Raw genomic sequence first — 22,688 nt, forward strand, 5'->3', positions numbered from 1 at the left:
TTGAGATTATTGAATGATTTTCCCCAAACTAACCTCCTGTAAATTTTAAAGTAAATCAGTCATATCTGAGTGCTTATTGTGTGTTCTAAGTGCCTGGAAGAGTATGTTATAACTGAGTTGGTAGACACATTCCCTGCCCACAATGAGCTTATAGTCTAGAGTAGAATGCCTTGCCATTTGTCATACATATTAAACCTTGTTTAAGCTATGCCCATTTTTACTGTGGGATGCCTACACAGGATGGAGCTATCGTATAATTCATATGTGGACCTAAATATGCGATTCATGATATTTCAGGTTAGTTTTTTAAGCTTTACTTTCCAAGCCCAGAAAAATTTTGGAAATTCATGAATTGCCCTTTAAACTGAACTTTAGGGTATTGTAGCTTTGGTAGTTCTACATTTTATCGGGAAATGTCTTAAAGAAATGCATAAGTACAAAATTTCGAGTCATGGAAATGCCTCACGGCATTGGGGTGGAGTGTGTTTTTTGTGTGTTTTTTGTTTTGTTTTGTTTTTAGGTTTGGTGAAAAATAAGTCAATCTCTTAAAATGTTCCTTGCTAAAAATATTGTGTTTGTTTCATTTGACAAGCTCACCCCGGAAGATTTTCATTTAAATTTCAGTTCACGTCTGGGTAGTTATTGCACAACTCTTCAGTAGTGTAGGAGAATTTGCAAGATGTGTAGTCAACTGCACTTCAAAACATTTTAGAGGATGCCATATCACTAAGCCCTCATTACACAGCCAGGATGCTATGACTTGCTGTATGAGACTTGAAGTGGACTGGCAGGTGTGAATTAACCTTCTCCATCCCAAAGTTTTTAACTGCAACCCAGCAACAAACATATCAAGTGGATTACACATAGGCAGATTCATTCTACTTGGTAGTTTGCCAGTTAAGGCTCAGGCTACTGAAATGAAGTTTGAATATGAAGCCTAAAAGAATAACCCTAGTTAAAATGTAAAAGAGATTTTGACTTCTGGATATTAAAGGATTAGCAAAGTAATGATGAGTCAAAATTATTCATTTTTTTATATGATAAATAATTCCTGTATTGTATGTGGTAAATTAAACTGACTTTCCACATTCTTATTTGTCACAACACACCAGTAAAATGCCACTTATAAAATAAAACTGGCCTCTTAGATTTGCATCCATTTAGGTATTACTTGAAACACAACATCTGCTAGGTTGGTTTTCCCATTACTTAAGAAAGAGAAATGGATTTAATCTGAACTGGAGTGCAGACTTCCGAGAGCTCTTGGAGGTTCTGTAGCTGTTGAACAGAGGATCTGTTTCCAAAATGTCCTCCAGTGAAAATCTACTCAACTTTATATCACTGCAAGATTAAAGGAGCACACACATCAACTATGGATATTAGCTATAGAATTTGGTTTGTGAATTGAAGTATATCATTATGTAATAATTGAATGAAAAAAGAAAGGGCCCAAGGTTATCGGAAGTCTGTACTTTATTTTTAATATTAGCATGTTAGTCTTGATCTTTCATCTACATTTGACATTTGAATAGCTGATTGGGTTATTCTTAATTTCAAATATTTTCCCCAGGGAATAAGTAAATTTTGTCTCTGAACTATTATTGTTTTTTCCTTCATGTCTCTACAAGAAGAAAATATGAAAGAATCTCTCAATATTTTATTCAGTGTATATGTATAAAGTGCTATTTGTTATTTAGGCCAAGAGAAGTTTTGTAGGTTCTCCAAGGAATAACTATAATAAGGCATAGACCAGAGTATAAAATCTAAGATGCTTGGCTCTTTGTTTAATTATCTACCCACCAGACCACTTTTATGTGTAGAAATTTTGGATTTAATTTTATCCTGTCCTAAACTGACAAGTGGGCATCTGTCTCTAATTGTTCCAAATTGGTCACACCATTTTGGGCTGCAAGGGCAGGATAGCCACTTGACTTTTTCCAGGTTTTACGGACCTTTTAAAATTGCTTCCAGGTGATCCCCTGACTCTGTGCTGGTGTAAAAAGCTCCCAAGGGTAACTGCTTAAAAAAGGAGTGACTTGGCATGTCTGACTCCTGACAGAGATTTAAAACCACCTGCTGTAGAAAGCAGCTCTCCTATTGCACCCAGGGACGGCTTTAAGCAGTTCATCTTATTTCAAAACACATAGCCCACATTTTATTTGTGAAAGCATTGACCTCAGGTTGGAGTCTTTTTCCACAAGTAAAAATGCCTCTTAGGTATTCATCCGCCTCCTGAAAATGCAGTCTTTCTGCTTTTGGAAAGTACCACTTGAGGGTGACATGCTGTACTTTGATCACAGCTGATTATTTTTTCAAAGTTCATTCCATCACTCTCTTGTGTGTCTTCACTTTCATCTAAAACTTCCCAGACCTTACACATTTGGCCTACTCTGTGTGTTTATCTCACCCTTCTCTTTTTAATGCTCAGTTACAACTCAACTGGGAATCTGCACACTAAGAGTTCTGGGTGGCTCTAGTTAGTGACATGACTAGTTAGTGTGTCAGCCTTTGTAGAAGGAAGCCTTTGACCTCTGACTTCTGTCTGTGGCTTCTCCAAGCCCCAGAGCAGGGCCCCCAACTCAGAGGCACAACTCTTCCTCTTCACCTTGGGGGTCGATGATTAACTACTGATTTAGGTAGATAGTGGGCAACAGAAAAATCATCGGGGAAAACCACTAACCTCATAACTTCTCACTTCTGATACTAGCTTCCTTTCAGCTAAGGAGGGAAGTTGTCAAAGGCTTGCGAACCTTGACTACTTCTCTTCCACTTCTCTTTTTCCCCTGTAGTAGCCAAGAAGCAACTGGTGGAGTAAAACTCTCAGGCCTATTTTTAATTCTTCCCACTGCTCCAGCCATACAGTACTGGCAAAACCCTCCTCTAACACCCGTTATTAAAACTGCATTTTTGTTTGATTCTAAGTGTCTTATTGCAACAGAAAGTCTCTGACAGATTTTTTAAGGGTTCAGAATAGCATCTTAAAATCATTTCCAGGAAATTCTACTTTAAAGAAAATGGGCTTTGATCTGATAAATAGAATAATTATTTTGGGGGTGATTTATTGCTGGGCCAAAGTTCCAAGAAATTTTCCACTCTGTTGAATTATCTGCTGGATGTTCAGTCTCTTTGTACCTATAGATAAGGAAGTCTGCATATCTTGGGTAAAAATTATTTTCATTGATTTGCCAGGGTAACTCTTGTCCTGTAGGCATGTTACAAGGAAAAAATTTCCAGCTTTCCTGAATGTGAATTTGAGCTAGGTGAGGGGCCTTTTAAATTGATTGGTAAAAAGAAATACCTCTTAGGAGATTTGTGATTTATTTAACAATAGACTATCTCATTCAGTGTAAAAGATGCTAGTGACCCAAATTAGGGCTTGTTACAGACGAAAAACTGCAAACCATTTCTAGAACCATGTGAACAATTATGCTTTACCAGATGCTTCAAAATGACAAATGTAAATTACAAGCAGTTCATATTTGCCATATAAATGGAACAGATGTTTTAACTTGATAAGCATCCCATGCCTATGTATGATGATTGTGGTATGTAAATTAATGAAATTCCCTCATGGAGAAACTTGTAATGAGAATTTTTTTAAGAAGATGTAGTGTTTATGAAGAGAAGCACAATAGAAAGGTGAGAGCAGTGGTCTAGGGTTCAGGCTTCTAGATTCCACTCTGCTCTTTCTTTGACTTGCCGTGTGACATGAAGCAAATTACTTAACTTCTCCTTGCCTGCATCTCTCTCTCAGAAGAAGGAATATTATTTGCTGCTGGCAAAGGTCTTGCAGGACTAACATGATAAACTGGATATACAAATATCTATAAGTCATTTGACCTAAAGGTAGCTTTACTGGTAAAGATTATGGGGGGGTATCCTAGTAACACTCCCTCCCTCCCTCCCAACCACCCATCCACTACACAGCTCTTCTTCAGCAGCTCTACTCGCTGGCAAAACCTTGGCGTTCAAGCCAGCATGTTAAGACATCACACTTCAAACAGCAGGAAAGAGGCTGGTGGTTTTTCTCATTATTTACTGGAGTCATGAATTGTTTCAGAAAATTCAAAATATGACAGTGTCTTTTGTTTAGTCACCTAATGTTACTTCGTAGTCTTTCCTTATTGGTTTTTAACTGACTCACTTCTAAATTTGAGCTATTTATGTTTTATTTTGAGTGTTTTCCACACCTTTAGGGAAGCAGTTGGCATTCTGGTATGTGTTTGGGAAGGTGAGAGTATTTGTATGTATGTGTAGGCACACACTCATTTTTATTACTCTAATCATGGAAGTTGAACTTAGACCAGTGAGCACACTTGCACTTCACCATGAGATTCATTCTGCAGTCCAAAGTTTAAAAATAAAGGACACCAAATCTTACATCTTAAGGTCAATCAGTTTAGCATTTCTCTTATGTCAAATTAGTAATGTGCCTATCTTGTATCAGTCAATCAGTAGCATTTATTGGGCCAGTTACTAGGTGCTAGGGAGAGTACAGTAGAATTAGTATACATGATTCCTGTTTTTAGGGAGCTTACAATCTAGCCAAGGAGACAAACACTAAGATGGATTACAGATAGGAGGAAGTAATTAAGTATATAACATATATACATTTGTATTCACAACCCCCTGAAGTATCGGTTGCCTAGGGGTGGGGAGATGTGATTGTAGAAGGGTTTTGAAAATAGAACAGTGGACTGCTGGACGTGATGTGTTTCTGCCTGGAACACAGGAAGGAGGTTGAGAACAAGATGCTGGACAGTGGAAAAGATGAGATCGGGGCACAGTGAGTAGGCTTGCTTTAGAGGAGTGAAGTATGTGAGCTGGGGTGTAGGAGGAGGAGGAGAGAGCTCAGGAGTTTCTGCTTGATGCAGAGAGGAACAAACAGCCAGTGTAGGAGGCAGCAAAATGAAGCATGGCATGGAGGCAGGTCAGTCAGTGAGGAAGTTGTTGTAGTAATGTTTGGATGTTTCTGCCAGCAGGTGGTAGTTTGGATGAAGAGGAGTATGAATCAATAGGATTTGATAACTTACTGAATATAGGAATTGAAAGAGAAAGAGGGACAAAAAATGCCAAGGTTATGGTCTTGAGAGACTGGGAAGAGGGTCTTGTTGCCAACTGTGATGGGAAGTAAAGTGGAGGAAAGGAATTTGAAGGGGAGAATGGGTGTTCAGTTTTTGACATGTTTAACTTGAGGTGGGACAGGGGCATCCATAAAGAGATGTCCTGGAGGCAGGAGGAAATACACAATATCACAAGAGGAGAGAGGTCAGGAATGTGGTTGATTTGGGAGTCATCTGCAGAGGTGGTGGGTGAATCCTGGAAGGGGGTGTACTCCCAAAGGGAGTGAGAGTGGACTGAAAATAGGAGATCCAAAACTGAACTCCAAAGACACACACAAATGGGGGTGGGGAGGGAACGGACTGGAAAAGCCAGGTAAAGAGATTGAGAAAGATAAGCCGTAGAGTTAGGAGGAAAACTAGTGGTTGCAAAAGTAAGCTTAGGTAGTGTTTCTGGGAGATGGGACTAGCACCTAATGTCAGAGGCAGCCGAGAGATTCAGGAGGATTAAGACAGTGTAGAGACTTTTACATTTGGCAATTAAGAAATCATTGGTGATCTTGAGTGAGAAATCTCAGTAGAGAGAAGAGAGCTAAAACCAGTTGGTCAGAGGTAAAGGAGGGACATAGAGGCGGTGGGTATAATGCAACCATTCTGAGGAGTTTGGACTGCATTGGGAGGAGAAGGGGTTGGTGAGATCTGGGTGGTTTAGTGATATCCAGAGAAGGATTTTTTGAGTAAAAGATGTGGGTATATTGGAAGGCAGAGAGGAAGAAACCATCAGAGAGTGAGTGGTCGAAGATGTGGTTGGGAAAAAAGAAGAGTGCGCACAAGTATTTTTATAAAATTAGAAGGGATAGATTTTGAAAGCAGACAGGAGATCTCTTGAGAGACAGCCAGGAGCAAAGAATAGATTTGGGGAAGATCACACCTGATAGTTTCAGTTTTCTCAACGATGCCATTGGCAAAGTCATAAGGGGTATGAGAAGGAAGGTGGAAGGCCTGAGGGTCAGGAGGGAGTTAAAGATTTGTAATGAGTTGGTGGGACAGTGGGTATGAGAATAAATCAGGTAGCAGAAATAGTTTTGCTGAGGAGAGGCCAGAATTTATAGCAGGTAAGAATGAATTTAAATGGTAGATTTGGCCTGATGTCAAGATTTCCACCGACAGTGCTTCGAGGCATGAGTACAGGGATCAAGGAAGCATATGTATATATGTACGTATTTGGGCTGGAAGTCGATGTGGTGCAAGATGAGACAGGGGCAAGGGAGTTGAGGTCAATAAAGGTAGGGAGGCTCAGTGGGACAAGATGGTCAGGGTAAGTGAGGGGAAGGCTTCGAGAGATTGTGGGTGTCTTGTGGGGAAAGGACAGTTTTGCAAGTGGAGGATTGGGAGGGAGAAGGCTGGTTAGGAGGCTGTGGTTTGAGAGTGGGTGAGGTTAGAAATGTTACGATGACTAATGATGACACATTCTACTCTGTGACTGAGTTGGTGGGGTGGAGCAGGAAGATAGAGATGAGGAGGGAGAAGTCGTGGACAATGAGGTTGGTGGAGTTGGTAGGAGCAGTTTCCACAGCGGCAAAATGGGGATTCAATCCCTGTTCTCTCTCCTATTTAGACTGTGAGCCTCATATTGGAAAGGGGCTGTGTCCAACCTAATTCACGTGTACCTACCCCAGTGCTTAGATCAGTGTTTGACACATAGCGAGTGCTCAATAAATACCATAAAAAACTAGTAATTGTAGTGGGTGGGAGGTGTGGGCTTCAGAAGAAGAAAGGTAGCTGGATGGTGTGAAAGCAGCAGGCTTGAGCAGCATCTGAGTCAGGAACCAGCTAAAGGGAAAGGGCAGTTTGAGAGAGCAGTGGGAGGGGTCTGCAGACTGCATTTAGAGGGCTCTATGAGGCCGAGGTTAATAAAAAAGATAAAGTCACTTGTACCTTAGCATACTGGATCAAGTCATGCCCACCTAAATTGATGTAGAGAAGGGAAAGATTACTTCCTTTTGTAGCACCTGGAAAATTCTGATTTTACAAAACAAGAATCCTATGCTGATGTAACCTCAACCAAGGTAGAGACCTTTAAAAGCACACTTAATTCCAAACTTGGATGTGTTTCTTAATGCCAAATTAAAAAAAGAAAATCATCAAATCTTGGGATTTGTTTTCTTCAGCTTAGAAGAAAATGGATTGGGGAAATCCAACCAATACTTCTACATACATTACTTTTTAATATTTCAAAACTCTGAACTGCTTTTTAAAGGATGACTTGTCTGCTTTTTCAACCTAGAAAACTAGCCAAAGAGCATAGACCAGGGAATCGGCTTCTAATCCTAGCTATATCACTTATCTTCTGGGTTATTTTAGTGTGGGGAAAGTCACTTAACTTCTCTGAGCCTGTTTCCTCATCTCAAAGATGGGGATTAAACATTTCTTCTCCCTCCTCCTCAGATTATGAACACCTTGTGGAACGAGGACTCTGTTTCTGCCCCAGCACTTGTATGGTGCTTGGCTCATTAAGAGCACTTAACCAATACCACAATTATTATTACTAATAATTTACTGACTGTCCATTTAGAGTGTAATTAAGGTATTTGATAAGTGTTTTTTATGTGCCAAGCACTGATTAGACCCAGTATCTTTCCTACATTGGACCCAATCTAAGGAACTCTTTGAGGCAAAGGATCATGGCTTCTATTGGACTTTCTCAAATGCTTGGTGCAGAGTTCTGCAGACAGTAGGCATTCACTCTGTACTACTGATCAATTTGATTATTTGTTTATTTTCTCTATAATTACCCAAAAAAGCCTTAGTCTTGCTTTCCTAAAATAAGAGGTGCCTTGAGTTCCTTAATTTGTACATCTTTCACTTTCCAAGATGAATGATATCAGTGGCTACAATTTTTCTTTAGGTATAGAGTAATAAGAAGGCAGGGTGTGTACTAGTCATATGTATTGCATTGTTTCAGCTGATATGATATATATACCGAAATATGAGCCAGACTGATCTAATTGAAAGCAGTACCTCTTAGCTGTGAACCAGTAAATGAGGTTAGACTGCATCACGTTCCTAAAGACATTATTATACATATTTTGCTTCCCGCCACTTTTTGTTAGATAGTATATTATCTCAAAAGCAGAAAACAGTTTAGCCAAAATGACAAGCTAATCTACTCCATACAAGCGGTTCTTTCTTCCTAAATATGAGATAAGGCAAAGGACCTTTAAAATGATTCATAGCAACGACTTCATACTGGGGGAAAAAAAATTTAAGCAATATATAACTTGTAGTTGCGTTTTGTAAGTTTTGTCATTTTTAAATGATAAATTCAGTGCCATTGCAAAGTTTTTTAGTGGAAAAGAGCACAGTATTTGTGCATTATACAAAATAATAAATTGTGCTTCCAAGATTATCATAGCTTCAGTTTGGCAAGCAGCCAAGCTGTTACATCATCCTCTAATCATTATCAACTTCAGGCTCGTGACTTTACATGCAGAGAGTTAGAGAGTAGCTACAAGTACAGTTTTGCTTATTGCAATCTGATTAGTTTTGTTTTTACTATTTATCACATCTAGCAAAAAAGGGAGTTAGACTCCCAAAAGAAATATAGTCCTATTATAAATACTTGCCTTGTAAAAAATCCAAATTCATATTTTCATATCACTCTGGAATGTATTTGGGGAACATTTTGTTTTATCTTTGTTTTGAATGCAAATTAATCAACATCTTTGTCAAGGAGAATCCTGTAATTGTCAGGAAGCACATGCCCATTTGCAAGGAGATGTGTAATTAAAATGTGACACAGTTGAATCCCTGCAACCCTTATAATACACATAGAATTTGCTATGGGATTTTGTCCTGTTAAATTCTCACTTTATGAGCAAAATATTTGTTAAAATTTTTTATGCCCTTAAAGGCCCATGATATGACCTTCTGGCTTGCAAATTGCTCTGCTTTCCTTTGCCGAACTGCTGGTGGAGCTATTCAGCAGAGGATGGAGTGTGACAGTTTTTTGACGGCGATATGAAGAGCATGAATTGCTCTCTGAAGACTAGCTGACAGCTATAATAAGTGCTCCAGGAACTGAATGTAGGGCAGAGGAGACAAACCTATCCAGATTTAACATATGGAACTATCAAATTATATAAAAACAGATTGCAGGTAACTAAAATACAGAGATGGAGCCCATAAAAACCCATTACGTACCATATTAGATTCCTTAAAATTGCTTAGTCCCAGTGGTGTAATTTACAATGGGATGGAAGAGAGGTGTGGGTTGGCAAAGGGAATGAGAATGGGGAGATGCTGAAACTGAAAGAATCCTAGGCACTTGGCAATTGAGTGATTAAGCCACCTCTGTCCTGCCTCTGGCCAAGAACTCCCACCCACTTTATATTATACAGACCACCACTCTCCCCACTTCCAAGACTGTATTAAAATTATATCAGTCAATCAGTGATATTTATTGAGCACTTACTATGCGCAGAGCACTCTCCTAAGCACTTGGAAGAGAACAGTACAATGACAGTTGGCAGATAGGTTTCCTGACCACAACGAGTTTCCAGTCCAGAGCAGGAGACAGGCATTAATATGAATGAATAATTTATTATCTGTAATTTCTAGATATGTTCAAAAGTGCTGTGGGACTGAGGGAGGGGAGAATAATACCAAAGGCCCAGAGATCACAAATCCAAATGCATAGATGATGCGGAAGGGAGAGGGAGCTGGGGAAAAGAGGGCTTAATTGGGAAAGGCTTTTTGGACCTGATATAACCTTACATATGGCTGTGAAGGTGGGAGAATGGGTCTGGCATATAGGGAGGGGGTTTAGGCTGAGTCCTGGCTCCATCGGAGACACTTTCAGTTTGGTGGGCTTATCCAGAAGCCAGAATGATCTACTGAGGTCCCTGAGGCTAAAACCTAGGAAACCTAGTCAAAAACCTAGGAAGGAACACTTTCTTGGGCTTCGCTGACTAACCCTTCATTTCCCCACCCTAGTCACCCTCCTTTTTGCATCACCTATGCAATGGGGTCTGTACCCCTTGAGCACTTTGATACTCCATCCCCAGCCCCACAGCAGTTATGTGCATATATCCTTATACTCGACCATTTCCCCCATCTGAAATTTATTTTAATGTCTATCTTCCCCTCTAGACTGTAAGCTCCTTTTGAGCAAAGATAGTGCCTGCCAATTCTATTTTATTGTACTCTCCCAAGCACTTAGTACATGCTCTGCGCCCATAAAATCCTCAGTAAATACCATTGATCAATCAATAATGTTAAATGAGCATTTGCTGTGTATAGAGCAAATTATAAATTCAGCCATAAAAATTCTTTTACATATTTCACACGATTGTACACATGCTTCATAATATTTGGAGAAGATTTTACTTTGAATTTATAAACAAAGACATCAATCAGGCAATGAAATTTTGATTTCTTCCTTTTCAAAGTAGCCCTGGACCTAATCTAATTGATAACAAAATCTCAAGGGAGAGGGAGAACAGCTATTCAATCCCCATTGTACAGATGAGGAAACTGAGGCACAGAGTAGTTAAGTGACTTGCCCTTGGCCACAGTGCAGGCAAGTGGCAGAGTCAGAATTAGAACCCAGGTGAAATGGAATTAACACAGCCGCAGCTCAGGCTGTTTAAAATGACGATTAACTAGCTGTTCTCTCTCCCCTTTAGACTTGAACTTCTTTTGAGACAAAGACATTGTCTGGCCTGATTATCTTGTATGTACCCCGTGCTTAGAACACTGTTTAGCACATAATAAGCACTTATTATTATCATTACCATCATCGATATCAAACATAGGCTTGTTTTGCTTCACCCTATTCAAAAGTAAGCAAAAGTATTCTTTTGGAATATTCTTCACATTAACTGAATAGTTCAAGAAGTAAAAGGCCTTTCTGCTAGTGCTAATCTGTTTTATTAGGTTATTGTCATTTGATTAATATTTGCCTACAAGGTCTGATGTGCTAATCATTGTATAGAGCAGGCAAATAATGGCTCTGACTTTAAGGATTTTACGATGTACTGTCCTCAGAGATGTTTTCATTCTTTATCATTTTTGTTAGAGAAAATAAGAATTTAGCTTAAGAGAAAGGAAGTGTTAAACCAACAATTTTCATTTTCCTTTAAATGCTTTTAAATTAACATGTACTTACTGTAATAAAAAGGAATTGGACACAGGGGACTATTCAAATTAGAATAATAGCACAATATTCCTGGTAGTAAGGCAATGCAAGCTATTTAAAAAAATTTCACACAAGTAAATTTTTGAGTAATAGACCCTTCACTGAAATGTACCCTGTATAGAGCACTTTCAGATCCAGAATATTAAAATGCAATTTTTAGCAGTTATTTGTGAAATAATATTTTAGCATATTTCTCTGTGTCTTCATCACTGTGCTTTTTTCCCATTTGTATAATATAGACTTCTGTAGGTAAGAAAACGTAGATTATATCCTTAGAACAATTGTGCTTAGTAGGTGTATGCACCATTCGGAGAAAGTATCTGTGCAAGCAATATAATTCATTTAATCTAATAGACAAGAGTGGTTTCTTTATGCAATAAATTCACTAGGAAGTAGATTCCACTTCCATAATTGGCAAGCATTCAACTCGACTCATTCCCTTTTTCTTATCAGTTTGAATGACAAATCCCACTCCCTCTTTCTATGTGTGAGAAGGAATTCCTGAAACCACACCCATCTACTACTTGTTTTTCCTTTATGTAAAGTAGATTCAGCAGCCCAAAAACCAGCTAGCATTTGTAACAGATTTGTGTGCACATTAAGAGAATGCTTGATGGGGATAGCATAAGAAGTGAAAATTGTATGTGTTGGACATAGTAAAGGATGATAGTTTTTTTTTAAGATTTTAGAAAAAGTATGTTAGAAAATACATTTTTCCTGATTATGATTTTAGACATCGTAAGAGACAAAACACAAAAGTTCGATTGAAAATATATATTGTAATCTAGTCAAGCAATCATTTATTAAATACTTGGTGCAGAGCACTGTACTAAGTGCTTGGGAAAGTACAGTATAACAATAAGCAGACAAAACGAGCTTACAGTTTAAAGGGACTAGTCAATTCTGAAAGGTCTTTATGATTCAGAGAAAATTGCAGGTGGTTGGCAAAGTGAATTTATAAGATTTTTGCAAGAAGGATGGTTGGGAGAAAAACAGAGACCGTTTGTTCCTACATGTGTTTGTGGCCAAAGCAACCTGAAGGACTTCTAACAATAAAGAGTTTAAAATTAGATATTTATAACTCAGGTTCTAGTCCCGACTCTGTCACTTGCCTGCTGTGTGACCAAAGGCAAGCTGCAAAGTCTCAGTGCCTCAGTTTCCTGATCTGTAAAATGGGGATAAAATACCTGTCCTCCCGCTCCTACTGTGAGCACCCTGTGGGATAGGAACCTGTGCTATTTGTTTATCTTGAATCTACCCCACCACTTAGCATACAATATGCATTAATAATTATGATGATTAGTATCAGTTTCCTAAATCTGTCAAGAAGAAAAATTGTGTCCTCATTTGCTCCGACAATGGCAGTTCTTTTTATTTTTGTCTTTCAGGGAATGGCTTTGTAAACTCCCGAGCTTCTCCAAATCTGCTGGGAACCTCGGGGGGTAACAGCTTGGGCAAAGTCATGCCCACAAAGTCCCCCCCTCCTCCAGGAGGTGGAAATCTCGGCATGAACAATCGCAAACCAGATCTTCGAGTAGTCATCCCCCCTTCCAGCAAGGGTATGATGCCTCCACTGGTGAGTCGGAGCATTCTTTAGGTTTTTCTATAAAAATTTGTATTCTGTATAACCTCAAAATACCTGACCTCCTGACAGTTTTGAATCTATCCCATGCTTCAGGGTGGAAAGCTTAGATTTACTAAGTGAAGTGAGATGGGATTAAGGTCTTTGAGATATGAATTAGTTTCATTTTAGCACATATAATCTATTCGTTCTAACTGGAGCATCCCATCAAGTACAGTTAAAATGATATGGTTGAAGTGAACACTGCTCCTACTTGGGTCAGCCCGAGAGGAGGAAAATGAGAGAGAAACCAGTTTCACAGTAATTAGGCAAGTGCCAAATTTGTGAAAACTATACTAGCGTTGTGGTGGTTCTTCAGGACCGTGACACAGAATATCATCTATGATGGAGGGAAAAAGGACTGCAACTTTCAGGAGTTTATTTCTGAGTTCAACTTCTAAATTAAAAAATTACCAGGTCTTTTTTTGCAAAGGACAACCTCCTTGTGAGGAAAATCTCTGAAATCACCCAGGAATGAAGTTTAAATTTAGAAACAGACTGTGGAAAACTATGGCTTTTATCACCTGTTTTTTACCAGTTGCTAAAAAGATGCACATGAGGTTTTATTCCCAGTTCTATTTAACTTGGGTTATGGCCTCTCCCCGGCACTTCCCAAACCTCCCAGTGTGCACCTCACTGAAGCCAAGATGTTATGATAAGACTTCATCTGAAAGGAACCTAAGTGAGCAAGTGGAAAACTCTCAAGAACTTATTTTATGAATTAGCCCACAGTGAACTTTTCTTCCTTTTCCCTCCTTATTCTTGTAGGTGTGTTAGCTCCTAAAGCAAGCAGTTGAGTTGCTGAATTTCTCTTACCCATCTAGGAAGATTTCCCCCCACATTCTTCCCTTCTCGATTAATTCTTCAGTTTCTGAATTTGTGTGTCGGGGTAGGGGGAAATGCATAAAGAGAAACGTGATTACCAACTGCATTTTTCAAGTCCTGACCCCAGTGGATTGCAGGCACACCCATCCCCTAGGTACTAAACACACATTCATCATCCTTTCTTGCTAACTAAAAGGAGCAGGTTTCAGAAGCAGAGGGAACAAATTTTTCGTATTTCACTGAAGACTGTTGGGTTTGCAGTAAGAGTTGAGAAAAAAGACTCGATGGAAATCCTTCCACTTTTAAAAACAAAAACTATCTCAAAATAAGAGTGATTAAAAGGAGGAAAAATTAAATTATTAAAAATTTTGATTTTAAAAAGTTCAGCTTGCTTTTTGAACATAGTATCTTCCCAGTGAGGATAACAAACATATATTTTAAAGAATCCCATTCTAAGAAGATAGTAAATAGTAATCCCACTAACCTGTTACAAATTAAGGAAATATATATTACTAGTGGAAATCAATTAATTTGCCATTATGTATGAAGTGAATCACTATTCTTTGCAAAATACAAGTGAAAGAAATCACCAAAATGTAGAGCATGCTCTTGAAGAAAGGACTAATTAGCAATAGTTTTAATTATCTATCTAAAAAGAGAAACTCTTTTAAAAGGAAGGAAGCATTATACAGTTCTTTTCTATTTGAATTATCAATTGTATTTATTGAGGGTTTACTGTGTGTAGGGCACTGTACTAAAGCACTTGGGAGAGTACAACACAACAATATAACAGGCACATTCCCTGCCCACAACAGAAGCAGCAGCATGGGCTGGTAGATAGAGCATGGGCCTGGGAGTCAGAGGTTGTGGGTTCTAAACCTTACTCTGCTACTTGTCTCCTATTTGACCTTGGGCAAATCACTTTACTTCTGTGCCTCAGTTACCTCAACTGTAAAGTGGGGATTAAGACTGTGAGGCCTATGCGGGGCAGAGACTATGCCCAACCTGATTAGCTTGTATCTGCCCCAGTGCTTAGTATAGTGCCTGGAAGATAGTAAGCCCTTGACAAATACCTTTTTTTTTTAAAAAAAAAAAAAGTGGTAAGGGAAAAGGAATAAATGGGTTCAGTTCATTGACAATTACCTGCAAAGCTATGTTTTCATTCTTGTTCTGCCCAGGTTGGTTTTTAATTCACAAAAATTATTTATTGCATAATTTGCACTCTCACATGCAGTGGTAAAACAGTAGCAAACTTGAAAGACAATATATTTGTAACCTTTCTTTATGAATCAGTGATAAGCTCTACAATAAAGAGTGACTATTTCCACACATTGTTTACCTAATTGAATAATCCTACAAATAGTTGCAAATCAAATCATATTTTGTTTTAAGAACGATGATATTCTTAGTAACACTGTTATTCCTCTTGTTTGCTGAGTTCAGTCGGAGGAGGATGAATTGGAGTTGGTGAGTTTGGGTTTCTGTTTGATGAGCAGCAAGAAAGAATGTAGAAAATTCTAGTTTGTACCAAGAAGTTTTTCATGTAACCAATGTTCCCTTTATTCATTTGGAAAAGTTTGATAGAAACACAAAATTTTGAAAAATAAGTAAAAAAATTCTATCAGTGTGGAATTTCTATTTGTAAATGTACATTTTTACAGAATAATTTTATTTGCTAGAGGGAACATTGGAACCGAGCCTTAAAAAACAGTGGCTGTCCATGAGTAGTACATGAGAGTACTTGTTGAGAATTTGGCCTTTAAAAAAAAATTAAAAGATACAAGATACCTTATATAGTTTTGCAAATTATTTAATATTTTTAGAAAGTGACTTCACCCTTGAGGTTCCTCAAATTGTAGCACTAGGTTCTGTGTTATTTCTCCTCCTCTCAGAAAGATTACATCATTTTTGGTGAAGTCACCTTTTTGCAGAGTTGGAATTAGTTCATCTCTCATGAGAAGAACATTACCCACAAGGGGGTTCCCTGTTTACTAACAGGGATATATAGTACATTATTTTACCTCACTTTCTAAGGGAGGAAGATCTGTTATCAAGGGAAAGCACCCTTTAACGGAGTGAGTGATAATTTTTGGCTTTCATCCTTGGTATCGACTTTTACTTAAAAAAAAAAAAAAGAAAAACTTGCTGGGAAAGACTTGATTTCCCTTTGCTGACCAGAATGCCTCCCTGTTGGTTAAGCTGTAGAGGTTCCACCTTAGGTGAAAAAATTGAAATCCCAAAAAATGGCTGTCAGTTTAAGCCAGGTATCTGAAATTTCTTTCGTTTTCAACATGGACCTGTTGCTGGTGGTAGGCTCAAATTGCATGAAAGCATGTGAAAAATGCACTCTTGATTTTCACTTTATAATTTCATGCTTGTGAATGCATGTTGGCATACAATTTTCACAGCCTTTCCTCCCCCAGCCATTATTTTTTGTATAACATAATGTAGCTTAAAAAAACCTTCAAATATGGTTCATTCTAGAACACCTTTTCAGACTCTTTAAATAATTGCCACAGGTTAGAAGTTATTTTTAAAGGTGGTCGAGAAGTTTGGCACAAACATTTTGTGAAAATTAGGCTATTGGATTACTTGATCATTTGGATGGGGTTTTTATTTTTTGGTTTATCTTCTTACAGCCAATTACTATTTACCCTAAAGCAATGGTCCCAGGCATGTGGAATAACCTAGATATCTCTTGCCCTCTAGTGGTTTGGAAAATTACTCGTTTCTGTAAAAATCACTCCTGTTAAAGCTACTAGGTTACTGGCAAGAACCATAATGCAGAACTCAAAAATCCAAACTCCAGTCGACAGATCAACAGTTTAAAATATAAGTTGCAATACCCATTTTCATTATACAATAATTTGATACTGAGTCATCTGAAAGTGATTCAAATTCACTCCTTTACAGATAGCATTTGTCGAGTTTTCATCTCAGTTATAAACTTGGAAAAATTACTAAGTACTCTAAAGACTTGATAATAATGTATTCAACTTATTTTTAGCAAAGGATAAGATCTTTTAATTATGGGAAACAATCCATAAGAAATCATCAGGTCCAACTAGATTACATGATTGTCTATTATTTTCCTTTCTCCCTGAAAACCAAGAAGTTCCTCTTTATGTCCAACTGAAATATGCACCATGGGTTCTAGTAGCCCCCAGAATATTCAATCATGCTTTAAAAAAACCAAAAATGAATGGTAGCATCACCCAGAAATGGAAGCCCACCTTACTTTTTGTCCAGTGTGGCTTTTGTAGGTCCGATGAAAGGAATACGTGCTTCCTATCCAAAAGGCAGAGGTTCAGCCAGAACTAATTCCTGTTAGAAAGAGCACAGGAAGCATTAGTCACTGAAAAAAAATGGATTAATACTGTAATGCTTGTCAACCTTGTTGAGAGTGATGAATAAAAGAGACCAACTGATTAAAAACCACTAATGATATATTTTAGGAAATGATCTAATTATAATACATTCGTTAAGTGCTTGTTATGTCCCCAGCTTTGTACTTACTGGGTCCTGACGCCATCCCTGGCCTACATGGGGCTCACTGAACACTTTTCAGATTAAGAAACTGAGGCACAAAGCATTTAAGTGACTTGTCCAAGGCCACACAGCTGGAGAGTGGAAGAGCTGGGGTCAGAACCCACATCCTCTGACTCCCAGGCCCATGCTTTTTCCACAAGGCCCAGTTCAAATTAAATAATATGCAGTAAACTAGGAAGTCAGATTTCTTACCAGGACTACCTAATATAATGTCTCAAAATGGTTTTTTTTCTCAATTAAAAGGTATTGCAGTTTGGTGTTTATTTGTCATTCTTAGATGTACAAATTTCTCTAGAAAGCTATAATTTTCAAATATATCTAACCTCTGTAAAGGGATACATATTAATTGCTCATAACAATTGCTTCTTTCTATTTTATCGTTACTTTTATGTCCAACTGTATGCCCCCTGTGTTATAAAACCACTTATTATAGATATTTCATGTCCATATTGTTAAGCAGCCTTATATGCCCAAGAACAATGTACTCATCCCGAGAGCCTAATTTGGGAAAAAAAAAATCACACCCAAAAATTTAGGCCGCTGAAATGTTCACCTAGTTCTGTAAGTATTTTATGTGAGGATTTTTGCAGTCATTGCTACATGAAATACTATCACTGACCCACAAAGCCGTGAACACTTTCACATTTTAATTGAATGTTATTTTTAAAATGCCGTTTATTCCTTAAGATAATAATAAACTACATCTTGGTTTCTAATCATTTACAGAATACCCAAAGGATAAGTAGTTCTCAATCTACTCAACCTCTTGCTACCCCTGTGGTGTCTGTGACAACCCCAAGCTTGCCTCCACAGGGACTAGTGTACTCAGCCATGCCCACTGCCTACAACACTGGTAAGCTACATTTCCTTTTCTTGGCTGGCCACTCTGCTATAATTGGTGTACACTTCTGTGATCTGCAAGTGTGTACTTGGTAAAGAGAGAGACAGATTTAATTTTAGAAAAGTTTTTCAGTTATAAGAGAGGATACTTTTTAATTAGCTTCTCATCCAAGGAGGCACACCCATGCAGTGAGCATTTGGCATATTTTTTAGCACACACTGTGCTGGTGCTTCGGGAAGCATCCAAAAAAGAAAAAAGAAACATATATAATCCACTCCTTGAGGAGCTAACAGGAGAGACAAATGAACAAATACAGCCATCCCTCATTAAACAATCTTCTTTCAGCCCTATTGAATTTTATTTTTGGCATTACAGTGCTTGAAGTAACACTTTAACATTGCAAAGTGTTCCTTGACTTAAGCACTTCCTTTCCTGCCTTTGAAGTACAGGTGTACCGGGTTTATGTCCTCCCCACAATATGTAAAATCCAGTAATGTGTCATACACACCCCAGGATCTGTCAGCCCCGTCTTCCCTGCTCTGAGCCATTTTCCTTCCCGCTTTAGACTCTGAACATCCTGTTTCCCCTTCTGCCTTCCTCCCTCCCCTCCAATATTTTTAAAATCACTACCAGCAAGCAGTGGGCAAGAAATTGTTGCCATTGCCTGAGTCCATTCATTCATTTATTTTGTGCAGAGCACTGTATTAAGCTCTTGGGAGAGTACAGTATAACAATAAATAGGCACATTCCCAGCCCACATTGAACTTACAGTCAAGGGCATCCTGATTTTCCCTTCTTGCCCCAAACAGTGGCAGCTTGGTTTCAATCAATCGTATTTGTTGAGCACTTACTGTGTGCAGAGCACTGTATTAACGTTTTGGGAGAGTTGGTAAACACATTGCCAATGAGCTATCAGTCTAGAGGGGGACAGACATTAAATAAATAAATTACAGGAATGTGCATAAGTGTTTTGGGGCTGAGGTTGGGGTGAAATCAGGGCACCAATGTGAGTGTAAAGGCAACACATAAGGGAATGGGAGAGGAGGAAATGAGAACTCAGTCGGGGTGGCCTCTTGGAGCAGGCTTGCTATTAATAGACTTTGAAGGTGGAGAAGTTTTTACCCAATTTTATGTTCTGCCTTGGTCCTCTCAGTGGGCTCTGCTCTTCTTACATCCCTGGTGCCCCCACCTGGGCTCCTGTGGCTGGTCCCAGATCCAAGGGCCCCCAGTGATTTCCTTACCGGTGTCCCTACAGTTGCCTTTCTTCTCCCTCTTGTCTAACCGGCTCAGCTTCTCTTTTTGGACTTGGTGCCGGCTGGGATGGTAACATTTTTCTGTGCCCTGCCTTTCTAGCAGTGGCACACAGCTTGAGCGAAGACTGCACAAGTCCCTGATTTATAAAAATAAAAAGCACTGAGTGGTGGGGTGGAATGGTCCAAGAAGGGATTTAGGGACAGCAAAGGGCTTAGGGGAAAGGGGTGAGAAGGAGTGATTGACAGCATCATTTTGACTTGAGCTCAGTTTTCATTTTGAGAATGTATATGGGAAGGAACTTAGGTTCCTTCCTGCATGTAAGTCTATAGAAAAATGTACGCCATGAATCCATTATTCACAATTCAGACATATATATATTCTGGGGTACACCTGGATTTGGACAGACTTGAATGGTGGTTATGGGCCTTTTCACTTCAGTGTATATAAAGAGTTCTCTGGTTCTAGTTCTCTAGTTCTAATTCTTTTGCAGAATTGGGCATGAAAGACAAAAGTTTAAAAATTAAGTACTGAATTTTCTTATGTACACAAACCTAATTCATAGTATTTCATTACTGCTACATATTTACAGTTGTATTTATTTTTATCATTTTATATATTGTTTGGTTAATGTACAGTATTTCTTAGGGGAAGCTATTTCATTTCATGCCCTTTAGCTTAACACTATTTTCACGGAAACAAAAAAGAGCATTGTCCAATATTGGAGTGTACAATAGTTGAATGAGAGAAGAGATAAAAAGAATAGACACAAGTGAATAAGTAGATGAATGAAAAAATAAACAGATAAATACGTATGAGTGCTGAGGTGAATGGTGAGATAGCATGACTGGAAAGTGGAAACATTGAGCTGTGAATCCCCAGATCACATAACTTCTGGGTTTGGCAGATTTATTGCTCAGTGAGATAGGCTTTTTTTTTTTTTTGCCTGTTCCAGCTGTTTGGTGTAAATTGTTGGTGCCTGAGGGAGACAAGTGCCACACCTATTTATTCCCCCTACGTACTTCTGCCAAGTGGAGCACTTTATATTTTAATATCTTAATTTTTCATCTTTTAAATTCAGTCATGTTTAAAGATGGGGAGACTGGGTACATTTTTGACAGACATTTTCAATAAAAAAAAATCAGGGATAGGTAGTACAATTCAACAGAAGATAAGCAAGCGGTAACTTGAATAGGCAAGATTTTCAACAGGATAGCATAAAAATGCCTTTTAAAAGATTTTTATTAAGAAACCAGAATGATCACCGAGATGCCCTTTTTAACCTTCAATTTTATAATAAGAAGAGGAACTGAATGCCACCCAATTGCCTGAGACTCTTGAATATCTTTGACCTTCAGAGTCTAAGCTCCCTTTGGGCAGTCACCATGTCTAGTATGACATTTATTGTTCTGTACTTCCCCAAACACTTAATATAGAGCTTTGCACTCAATTAATTGTTTGAGTGACCAATACCTGATGCTTCAGAGGAAAGGAGAGAGGTAGATATATCAAAGCATCAGGTGTTGGTCAAAGCAAGTTACATTTCCTGGGTTGGGGATTTTCCATTTGACACCTGGAGGTTTTGCAGTTAATCCAATTTCACCCTTTGAATTTTAAGAAAGGTATTTGCTGATTTATCCCATTTGGTATAATGATGGTATTTGTTAAGCACTTAAATGCCACTCTGTGTCATAAGGGGGGAAGAAATATACAATCCCAGAAATCTTCCTCAGAGTAATCTGAGGATTTGTATCTGGAAATCAACTTCTTGTGCAATACCTGACCAGATGTGCCCAACTAGACTAGAAAGCAAAGTGTGGATAAAAATTCCAAGTAGTAGTCACAATACTGAAAAATCTATATTTCAATCTGATTTTGTATCTACCCCAGTGCTTAATAAATATATTCAGTGGTACTAATAAAGGCAGGTCTTCTGCCACTGAGTGCTGGCTGCTTACAGGTTTGAAAAATTCCTGCCACCCCAATGCCATGGGATCATATTTAGTAGCAGTGTCACAAGGAGTATGAGGGAGGGGGAAGTAGCGAAGATTGGGGAGCAGTATTACAACTGGGTAAAATTTCTATATCATCTTCCCTAAACAATGCCCCCTCGCAGACTTATTCCAGAAAATCCTGTAGCAGCAAGGTGTCATCATGCGTCACCCCAACTGAATTCCCAGCCAGAGCAGCTTGTTGACCCTCCCCCTTCCAGTGAGAGTGCCATGGGCTGCTGCTCTACATTATTTTGTGCAGGGAATCTATATCAACCCTGGCATTTTAAGAATCATAAAATAAAAAATTTGCCAGCATAACCAAAGATATAAAAGTGCATCTGGTGCATCTAATAACTTTCTGAACTGTGAGCAGGATCTTTTCACAGTTTATTAGCCTATTCCTAAGCACAATGTATATTTTATTCAGACCCATTTTTTTGTAGAGTGTATGCAGTTTGCTTTTTAGTTTTACTTCCATTTTTTCCTTAATATTAATGATTATCTTAAATCAATCGTATCTTTTTTGGAAATTCGTTTTTCCCAAATGGAAACATTTAGACCAAGTAAGCTAAGGCTAGGAGGAATTGTATTGTGGAGGGAGATGTGGCCAGTGGTTTTGGAAACACAGATCACTTGTCCTTCCTCCAATTCCATTTCTGTAACCCTGAGGAAACTCCTTATTCCAGACACTGTGTACCTCCTCACGGCAGTGCCAGAGTGCAGCATGAGTGAAAGAGCTGCTTGGGTCACCATGTAAACGCCTGTAACACTTGAGTACCAAAATCCCCACCCCCCCTGCAGTAGCTTAAGGAAAGGGCGAATTGCCTCCCAGAATATTAGAATCCAAACTGAACAGTGGGCTGAGTTGGAGGAAATTGTTAGAAATGTAAAAGAAACAAGGTAGAGACTAGGTTTTACTTTTCAACTTGCCTTTTGGTTTACCCCATGCAGGCATGACCAGTATATAAGAAGGTAAAGTGGAGCAGGAGGTTGGTGGTGGGTTTTCTTCATTTCATGTTGGCACCTCTGAGCATAATCTTTTCCTCTTCAATGTGGTTCGGAACAGAAGATGTTTGCAGTTTTTCCTTTCAATGAGAAGGAAAACAGGTGTTAATGATAAACTATAAAATAACTCCCAATGTGTGAACAAAAACTACATATTATTAATTAAAAGATCGTGCAAAGTTAAAATTATATTGCCCTGTTTGTACCCTTAACTATCTCCATGAATATAAACTAATTTTGCAAATTTCAAAAGGACAGTTCTAGCCTGGGTTTATTGCACTCATGACCTATCCATAGAAACCCTGAAGGACTACAGCCAACCTTACCATGAAGCCTGAGTGGT

The 22,688-nt window shown here is 38.6% G+C and overlaps 1 protein-coding gene across 5 annotated transcripts in view; it reads left to right on the forward strand.

The window, feature by feature from the left end:
- The window catches only part of MEF2A (myocyte enhancer factor 2A), a 176,794-nt gene that overhangs the window by 148,636 nt on the left and 5,470 nt on the right, over positions 1-22,688 (forward strand). For 3 of the 5 annotated variants that reach the window (XM_029064413.2, XM_029064415.2, XM_029064414.2), the window contains exons 7-9: positions 12,648-12,835; positions 15,149-15,172; positions 17,981-18,107. In XM_029064413.2, the coding sequence (XP_028920246.1) occupies positions 12,648-12,835; positions 15,149-15,172; positions 17,981-18,107 (339 nt within the window). The remainder of the gene's footprint in view (positions 1-12,647; positions 12,836-15,148; positions 15,173-17,980; positions 18,108-22,688) is intronic. The other 2 variants (XM_029064416.2, XM_029064417.2) reach the window with 1 other exon arrangement.

The sequence above is a fragment of the Ornithorhynchus anatinus genome, chromosome 5 (genome assembly GCF_004115215.2).
Source record: "Ornithorhynchus anatinus isolate Pmale09 chromosome 5, mOrnAna1.pri.v4, whole genome shotgun sequence".
NCBI classification, from domain to species: Eukaryota; Metazoa; Chordata; class Mammalia; order Monotremata; family Ornithorhynchidae; genus Ornithorhynchus; species Ornithorhynchus anatinus.